Below are 9,150 nucleotides of genomic sequence, written 5' to 3' on the forward strand. Positions count from 1 at the left end.
GCCCGGGTCACTTAGGAAATTTCACAGTTGGCCTCTTTTTCATCACTTTTGACTCCAAAACTGCTCCTTAGCCGTCTTTATACATATATCACCTACAAATCATGAAAAGCACTAATAAGAGCATTTTGTCATCACTTTTAGCATTAAAACTACGCAAGAAGGTGATTATTTAAGGTGTGATTATAGTCAAATTCACCTATTATCAATATCCAAAAGAAAAAAAATTGCTAAATTTTCCAGAAGTGATCAACCAATTAAAAATATATGCATTTCTCAGTGTCAACACCAATTAAATGACTAAGGGTCAACGTACGCAACACTAGTTAGGGTTGACTGCAGGAATTCTTCTATGTTCATTTTGCAATGAATAGTCATGTATATAAATTATTATCCTAAAGTGAAAATGAAAAGCACAAGACTCCTGGACAGAAAGAGTAGTTGGTGTAGAGCATATCCATTTCATAACTTGAGGGGGAAACTTTACAAGTTTAGCAGGAGGAAACTAATATAATGTGCGGGCGTTTTGGGGTGCTTATGGCGGCAAAATGCATTGAAATTCAGATATTACTCGGATACAACTGATATATACGATAAAACTTGTTTAATTTCAAAATAGTAAAGAAACAAATAATTATTATTAGTTCTCACAAACTTGATTGGAATTCAAAAACATACATTGAATAGAATGAAGGAGGGAAAACCAAAACAGTTTCTCCGGGGAAAAACATAAGGATAATATTCAACGAAACTTCCCCTAAAGACATAGGTTAAGTTGTCTCAAAAATGGAGATATTAAAAGCCTTCGGGCTTGTAGGCAATGAAACTGATGCACTGCACTTGACGGACGTTGTCGAATCCAATGATTCTGATCCAGGCTTGTGGGTAAGCCTTCTTTGCCTCCTCTACCTCAGCCAAGACCTGAGTGGCATCAGTGCACCCGAACATGGGCAACTTCCACATGGTCCAGTATCTACCATCGTAGTACCCTGGTGACTTGTTGTTCTCACGGTAGACGAATCCGTGCTGCACATATATCCACAAGATAAACAAAACATTAACATGACATAATACTCCTCTTTCACTTAATCACCTATATATGTCTAATCCAAAACTAGTTAGGATTGAGTAATTCATGTTAGGTATGCTTGATAATAGTAGCAAGATTTAGAATAGATGTTGACCTCAGTCTCGAATTCCAAGCAAGGAACCCATCCATTTTTCAAAAGGTACTCAACTTCCCTAAGCAATTGTTCCTCGCTCAAATCAGGAAGGTATGAGAGTGTCTCGTACTTCTTCTTGTTAATTGGTGGCCACACCTACATATATCCCACATAAAAAGTTTAAAGAAGCTCCATAAATGTTACTCCACTTAGTGAAATATACTGATAGTGCAGAGTTCTTTATAGTACTATCAGTATATTGCAAGTTAAATCCATATAATATATACTACAAATTAGACCTGCATGCATTGAACTCTTCCACCATTGCTAGCAATGGAAGTAATGTCAAGGTTTTGTTTCCTGGAAACAGGGAAGGAGGTTGCGGACTTGAGACCAGTGAAGGGTGCAACCATACTGGCTTGAGCAGCATTGGCGCCGGTCGCAACAGCAGCTGCTGAGGACATAACTGAGGAAGCCATTTCTGAAATTTACTGCTTAGCTTGAAGCTATTGCCCCTTCTATATATAACTATGAGGTTTCACATACTTACAACAAAACCTCATCTTAGAGTAATGGTAACCGCTATCATGTGGTTCTTGACATTACAAATTAAATTAATGACCACATGAAAATTGAAAGGGTATCCTCTGGAAGATGTTTTTTTTTTTTTAAATTTTAGCTAAACTATTTACATAAGCCACAATAAGGGGTTCCACGTGGCAGCAGCTCATTAATCTTATCTCATCCGAAATGGGGTAAGGAATTGGGATAGGAATGTGTGAAAATGGTTGGTTAATTTCTCTTTTGGGTCAGTGTTTTATTTGTTTTCTTGTCATCTGCACTGGCTGCTACTTGCAGTCGTTTTGCTTGGATTGGGAGACCATTCCTTTGTGCGCAGACGATTCAGACATTTTGTTTGGACGCAAATCATTTTCAATTTTTGTCCATTCACAAAGATATACTTATCTTTAATTCTTTCAAATTTTGATGATTTCATGGTCCAGGTTTCCAAGAATTACATTTTTGCGGTTACCCGATAATGTAAATAAACTGCTTCTAAACCGTTTAAAGAATTAATGTCCGAGTCTACAACTAGGTGTGATGGTTAACGTATCCCTCTGCAAACGAAACCAACAGTATAGAAATGCGTGTTTTTAGTACTTACTTTCATACTACTTCCTCCGGTCCACAAAAATTGACCAATTTACTTTTTTATTTTGGTCCAAAATAAGTATCCATTTATATAATCAAGAAAAAGTTTAATTTGTTTTTTTAAAATTACCCTTATGTACGTATCCCTAAAAAGTCATTTACTCCTCACATTTGAGAAGAGAAGTAAGTACTAGTACTATAACTATAGTGCAACATTTAATGAAGGATAATTTAGTCACACTAATTATTTTCGTCTAGAATTTAGTATTACCTTAATGGGTGTGCCAAAAGCAAATTGATCACTTATTGTGGACCGGAGGGAGCATGTATTACACCTGGAGAATTAATGCAAGATAGTAAATTTCTCCTAGAGTGAGGACTTTGTAATAAATTTCTGCACCCTTATCTTCTTTGTCAGTGACTTATCTTTTCGAATGGACAAAGCTTGTAATTTCATGCCATGGCACTGAAAATATATTTTCTTAAACGGTATGAAACTGGCGACCTACCTGATTCATTGTAACCTATAACAGTCGTATTACGTTCGTGTTCCTGTCCATAATAGACTTCTCAAAGAAAAAGCATTGAATGATTCATTTTCTTGCAAGAATTGCATGAAATTGCAACGTGGGTTCTCTTTGTTAGAGGCTTAAGGCCACTTAATTTTTATTTTATTTTCTACTAATTATATTGAGCTAAAATGGCCCAAAGATATTCTTAACTGGTGTGATATTGTCCGTTTTGTGTCAAATCCGCACGGTTTTCCGCAAAATGCCTCACACCATTAAGAGATCCCTACACCTTATATGTAGGCTCCCAATCTTTTCAGCTACCAATGTAGAACTTTGTTCGCTCATCTAACATGTATTATAATCTTGAATGAACAAATTTATAAGTTTTTAGTATATATTTTCCTTCTTATATGGGTCGTTAATGACTTAGTCGTTGTCTACGACGAACGTGTGAATCTATGACCGTTTCTTTTTTCTTGCACATAGTTACTCGATTTCAATTTAGATGACATTTTTCGCTTTTCGAAATTTAAATTTTTTAATTTTGTCTATGTATTTAAGCATAGAATTTTATGTTTTTCAAAATAAATTTACACATTTGAAACTTAAAAGTACTATAATATTTAATAAGCATATGAAAAATTTGGTGACAAAATATATAATTCATTTGATTTTCAAAATCCGAACATCGTAACATAAATTAGGATGGATGGAGTAAAAGATAAGCGAAGAGAACGTAAGACAAAAGTAACTGAATTAAAACTCATAACACTATGAGTGTGTTTGAGAAAATATTTTTCGGAAAAATATTTTCCAATTTTCCTATGTTTGGTTGGTTTAATGTTTTGAAAAACATTTTCCTCGTGAACTCATTTTCCTTCAATTGGAGGAAAATGTTTTCCCTATCAAGAGAAGGAAAAATATTTTTCAAAACTCTTTTTCAACCTTCCTCACCCTATTCCCCATCCCTTTCAACCCCACCAACCCACCCCCTGTTAGGTGTTTGCCATAATTTTCTTACCATATTTGGTTTTCCTATTTGTTGAAGGAAAGGGCAACATATTTACCTTAATTGGGTTTTCCTTCTTGTAGAAGGAAATTACAAATCTCTCATATTTGGCTAGTTCTTTTTCTTGTAAGAAAAAGTTTGGACTTCTATAAATTGAGGATCCTTCCTTCTCATTCAGTAGCATCCACAATGTAGCCATATGGGGTTTTAAAGTCGTGTTTAGGGGGAGAACTTTACGGACAAGTGTTAGTGTGTCACTTGTGTTTGCCTCTTCGTGAGGTTGTTCTCTCGATATTTTGTACTCTCTTTTATTATAGTGGATTGCTCATCTCCGCCGTGGACGTAGGTCAGTTGACCGAAAAATGTTTATGTCTCTTTGTTGTATGATTTATCATCGTTCAAGGTTTGTTTTGCTAGCTTCCGCAAGACACCTGATTTTTTCAGACATAACAAGTGGTTCAGAGCGAGGTTCAAGACAGGTTCATCTTGGCGGGTTCAGTTCTAGCCGCAACATATTTGACGATAATCGTAATTTATTTTCCTGAGAAATTTGACCGGTGTGCTACGCACGTTGAGACAAACTTTGTGGTGGAGATTTGGAGATGCGACCTATTGAAGGCTATGCGAAGAAGGTGGATCAAGTTTATTTTTTCAGAAAATTCAGGCCAAGGGGAAGAATTGTTAGGTGTTTGCCATAATTTTCTTACCATATTTGGTTTTCCTATTTGTTGAAGGAAAGGGCAACATGTTTACCTTAATTGGGTTTTCCTTCTTGTAGAAGGAAATTACAAATCTCCCATATTTGGCTAGTCATTTTTCTTGTAGGAAAAGGTTTGGACTTCTATATATCGAGGATCCTTCCTTCTCATTCAGTAGCATCCACAATGTAGCCATATGAGGTTTGAGAGTCGTGTTTAGGGGGAGAATTTTACGGGAAGTGTTAGTGTGTCACTTGTGTTTGTTCTTCGTGAGGTTGTTCTCTCAATATTTTGTACTCTCTTTTATTATAGTGGATTGCTTATCTCCGCCGTGGACGTAGGTCTGTTGACCGAACCACGTTAAATGTTTATGTCTCTTTTTGTATATTTCTCTTTGTTGTATGATTTATCGTCGTTTAAGGTTTGCTTTGCTAACTTCCGCAAGACACCTGATTTTTTTCGAACATAACACCCCACACTCCATCTACTCCACCCCACCCCACCCCCACTCCCACCCCCACCGTCGACCCAAAAATGGAAAGAGTATGGGGAACAACAGCTCATATAATAGGATATCAACAACAATGTATTGAAAAGTATTAAATTTTTTTATAGTTAAGTACTTAAAATTTTAGAAAGGTTTCCATTGATTAATTTAAGTATCTGATAGATATTATACTAAGAGCACGTTAATTTATCTGCTGCTATGATATATACATCTAGTTCGACTATGTAATTTTTAATTTAAAATAAGAAGTTATAAATTCGAATTCTAAGGACTTTGTTATTATTGTTGATGATGTAAATAAGTAAAAGGAATGCCCTTATATATTTATTATAAATAGGGAATTTATTAATCCTCTATTTTATTTTAGATGGCATGATTTTTTTATTAATCGGTCCAATTAATAAATTTTACCTTTCTAAATTTAAAATTTATTTAACATAAATTTTATATTTTATCATTACTGACAATGTTTTAAAATATAATGACATGTCTAAGACTACAAGTTCAAATAAAAAGAGTAGTAATATATAAAATATTACCTTATTTCAACACTAGATACGGTGCCTTTTCTCAAATTATACAAGCTATGTATATTTCACATTTTTTACAGATTCTATGTAAAATTTGTCCACTTTCTACAACTCTTTGTAGACTGTCATAATTTTTCTGCGTCCATTTTATAATTGTATGTTACCTTTCTTGGTTAACTTTCTAGTTTGTGTAATTCTATTTTTCTTTTGTAAAATTTATTACTGTAATACCTTATGTTGCAAGTCTAGAATAACTTACGTGTCCTAAGAATAACACACACATATATACAACAACAATAACATACCCAATATAATCACACATAATGAGGTCTGAGAATGATAGTGTGTACGCAGACCTTATCCTACCTTGTGGAGATAGAGAGGTTGTTTCTACACACACGCGCGCGCGTGCGCACACACACAAAAAAAAAAAACAAAGAATATTTTCTTTTTAGTTATGGAGCGCAAATTTGAACGTTGTTTTGACGTAAAAAAGTAAAGAAGCACATTAGTTCCTTTGAGTTTGTGTGAATTTTTAGTAGAATAATTAAGTGACTAGAAGAAAATAGAGCCCTAAAACGTTGGGTATTTCGGGGTGGGGGGGTGGAGGAGCAAGGAAACATTTGGGACTTGGGGGAAGGGGGAGTGAGGAGAGTAGCATAGAAAAATATTTTCCTATAAAAATATTTTCTTCTCTCACTACTAGAAAACTGGCATTTTTCGTCCAAGGCATACCGATCAAAATCGGTCGCAAATTAAGTATTTGGTCACAAAAGTCAACAAAATTTTTTCTGACAATGGAAATAGTGGTCCTACAGCAAAAAAAATAAAAATTCTGACCGATTTCGGTCGGGAATTGGTCAATATTTGACCAACACCTGGTCATACTTGTATATGATGTACAAAAATAATTTTTTATTAAATTTTTTCCAAATTTTCGACCGAAATCGATCGGAAAGTTTGAAATATTTTTCGGAAAAAGATTTCCACTCGATCACCAACCAAACAAGGAAAATTAAGTGATAAAACCACTCATTTTCCATGAAAATAGGAAAATATTTTCCTTCGTACCAAACACACCCTATGATTTGAATTATATTATCTTTATTTCTGGATGCTGTCCCTCGGGGATGCATGACTTTGTGATTGACAATGTTGAACTATGAGCTTTCTTTATCTGCCGCGTAGTGGAATGGTAAAGGCCCTGCAGTCACACTATTCGGATTGTACACTGCATAATTGTTCAGGTTTAGCTGGAGGAATCTAGGAGGGGAACTTGGTGCGCGCGTTTGTGGTGCTTATGCAGGCAGTTGTTTTGACAATGCAGATATTACTGATAATTAAAAACTGATATACACAACAAAACAAATCTCCAAAGCGGACTACTAAAAAAATGTCATTATTAATTTCCATAAATTTGATTGGAATTCAAAAACGTACATTGAATAGAAAGAAGGCAAAAAACAGTTTCTCCAGAGAGAATGCAAAGAAACTTCCCCTAAAGACATAGGTTAAGTTGTCTCAAATATGGAGATATTAAAAGCCTTCGGGCTTGTAGGCAATGAAACTGATGCACTGCACTTGACGGACGTTGTCGAATCCAATGATTCTGATCCAGGCTTGTGGGTAAGCCTTCTTTGCCTCCTCTACCTCAGCCAAGACCTGAGTGGCATCAGTGCACCCGAACATGGGCAACTTCCACATGGTCCAGTATCTGCCATCGTAGTACCCTGGTGACTTGTTGTTTTCACGGTAGACGAATCCGTGCTGCACATATATCCACAAGATAAACAAAACATTAACACGACATAATACTCCTCTTTCACTTAATCACCTATATATGTCTAATCCAAAACTAGTTAGGATTGAGTAATTCATGTTAGGTATGCTTGATAATAGTAGCAAGATTTAGAATAGATGTTGACCTCAGTCTCGAATTCCAAGCAAGGAACCCATCCATTTTTCAAAAGGTACTCAACTTCCCTAAGCAATTGCTCCTCGCTCAAATCAGGAAGGTATGAGAGTGTCTCGTACTTCTTCTTGTTAATTGGTGGCCACACCTACATATATCCCACATAAAAAATTTAAAGAAGCTCCATAAATGTTACTCCACTTAGTGAAATATACTGATAGTGCAGAGTTCTTTATAGTACTATCAGTATATTGCAAGTTAAATCCATATAATATATACTACAAATTAGACCTGCATGCATTGAACTCTTCCACCATTGCTAGCAATGGAAGTAATGTCAAGATTTTGTTTCCTGGAAATAGGGAAGGAGGAGGCGGACTTGAGGCCAGTGAAGGGTGCAACCATGCTGGCTTGAGCAGCATTGGCGCCGGTCGCAACAGCAGCTGCTGAGGACATAACTGAGGAAGCCATTTCTGAGAACAATTTCTTGGCTTAAAGCTATTGCTACCTTTTACCTTTGCTTTCAGGAGGGTTATTTGATATGCAGCTCCCCTGATATATATAATGATAAGGTTTCACATAGCTTCCCCATCTAACGGACACAAAACAAGCTAACCTCATCTTAGTCTAATGGTAACCATTCGATTATGTGGTTCTTGACCTTACAAAATTGATGGCCACATGAATTTTGACCCCTGACATTACACTCAGTCCTTATCTCAAAGTTCCTAAAACCAAAGAACGGGAGTTTTTTCCAATTTATAGTAACAATTGCTTCTATTCTTCCTAAAACCATAGAACGGGAGTTTCATTTTTTTCTTAAAAGTTATATCAGAAGTTAGAAGAAAAACAAGTTTTCAACACTTGCATTTTTGTTTTGTTTAAAAAATGTATATTTTTAGCTGCTCCAAAAAATGATAGCTGACAAAATGTATATCTTTTGTGTGTGTATATATATATATATATATATATATATATACACACACACACACACACACAATAAAACCTAGATAAGTAGTGGCTCTTGATGCAAGTGTGCTTAAAGAAGAATGGGGTAATTACATTGATGTTAAGGTGTAATTTTGGGGTGACATAAGGATTAGGTTTAATTGATAAAATGTATGTATTAAAGTGCTTAAGGAGGTGTAGTCACTTTCATATCTAAATGTATCCTACCCGTCCCGTAGCCTACATTATAACCAAATGAAGCCCTATTGATCTTAGACTGAGCAACTCGATTAGTAGAGTATTACACTAAGGGCAAGCTTATGGTGTATCTGTGTGGCATATGAATGTTCTTTGCTGAGAGTGAGTGAATTCTTTCTATCTACAGTTCCTTGTTGTTTGATTTCATGTGTGTGGAACTTCTCCCAAAAATGTGATGTGAGGGCATTTAACTCAAGAAGAAAGAGCAAGTCTTCACTTCTGTTAGAGTACATAGAGTAAGCATGAGTGTGGCATGGCATTAGAGTCTTCATCTGAGGTGTGGTTGTTGCACTGCTTAGGTTGTTCCTTCATAATAGAAGGTGTGATATAAAAAGGGTAATGCATCAAATGTTTAGGCCTAGAAGTGTGGTTCAACTTGCTCGAGGACGAGCAAAGATTTAAGTGTGAGGTGTTGATAATAGGTGAATTAGACTATAAGTTGGACCCTAAAGAACCACATTTT

At 35.6% G+C, this 9,150-nt stretch overlaps 2 protein-coding genes across 2 annotated transcripts; both read right to left on the bottom strand.

Moving 5' to 3' along the window:
- Positions 1-628: 628 nt before the first annotated feature.
- LOC109221532 (ribulose bisphosphate carboxylase small chain S41, chloroplastic) lies at positions 629-8,007 on the bottom strand. Its single transcript, XM_019386011.1, has 4 exons — positions 7,953-8,007; positions 1,460-1,639; positions 1,182-1,316; positions 629-1,023 (listed from the first exon to the last, which is right to left on the bottom strand). Exons 2-4 carry the CDS (start codon positions 1,637-1,639, stop codon positions 793-795), a joined length of 546 nt encoding a protein of 181 aa, XP_019241556.1. The 5' UTR covers positions 7,953-8,007; the 3' UTR covers positions 629-792.
- On the bottom strand, positions 6,966-7,972 carry LOC109221531 (ribulose bisphosphate carboxylase small chain S41, chloroplastic-like). Its single transcript, XM_019386010.1, has 3 exons — positions 7,773-7,972; positions 7,495-7,629; positions 6,966-7,336 (listed from the first exon to the last, which is right to left on the bottom strand). The coding sequence occupies exons 1-3, from the start codon at positions 7,950-7,952 to the stop codon at positions 7,106-7,108; spliced, it is 546 nt and encodes a 181-aa protein (XP_019241555.1). The 5' UTR covers positions 7,953-7,972; the 3' UTR covers positions 6,966-7,105.
- Positions 8,008-9,150: the final 1,143 nt, after the last annotated feature.

Source organism: Nicotiana attenuata, unplaced genomic scaffold, assembly GCF_001879085.1.
Source record: "Nicotiana attenuata strain UT unplaced genomic scaffold, NIATTr2, whole genome shotgun sequence".
Taxonomy (NCBI): domain Eukaryota; kingdom Viridiplantae; phylum Streptophyta; class Magnoliopsida; order Solanales; family Solanaceae; genus Nicotiana; species Nicotiana attenuata.

Coding starts and splice junctions, on each gene's coding strand:
- LOC109221532 (XM_019386011.1), bottom strand. CDS start 1,639: ATGGCTTCCTCAGTTATGTCCTCAGCAGCTGCTGTTGCGACCGGCGCC. Junction 1,317..1,459: donor GAAGAGTTCAATGCATGCAG/GTCTAATTTGTA, acceptor GGATATATGTAG/GTGTGGCCACCAATTAACAA. Junction 1,024..1,181: donor GCTTGGAATTCGAGACTGAG/GTCAACATCTAT, acceptor ATATATGTGCAG/CACGGATTCGTCTACCGTGA.
- LOC109221531 (XM_019386010.1), bottom strand. CDS start 7,952: ATGGCTTCCTCAGTTATGTCCTCAGCAGCTGCTGTTGCGACCGGCGCC. Junction 7,630..7,772: donor GAAGAGTTCAATGCATGCAG/GTCTAATTTGTA, acceptor GGATATATGTAG/GTGTGGCCACCAATTAACAA. Junction 7,337..7,494: donor GCTTGGAATTCGAGACTGAG/GTCAACATCTAT, acceptor ATATATGTGCAG/CACGGATTCGTCTACCGTGA.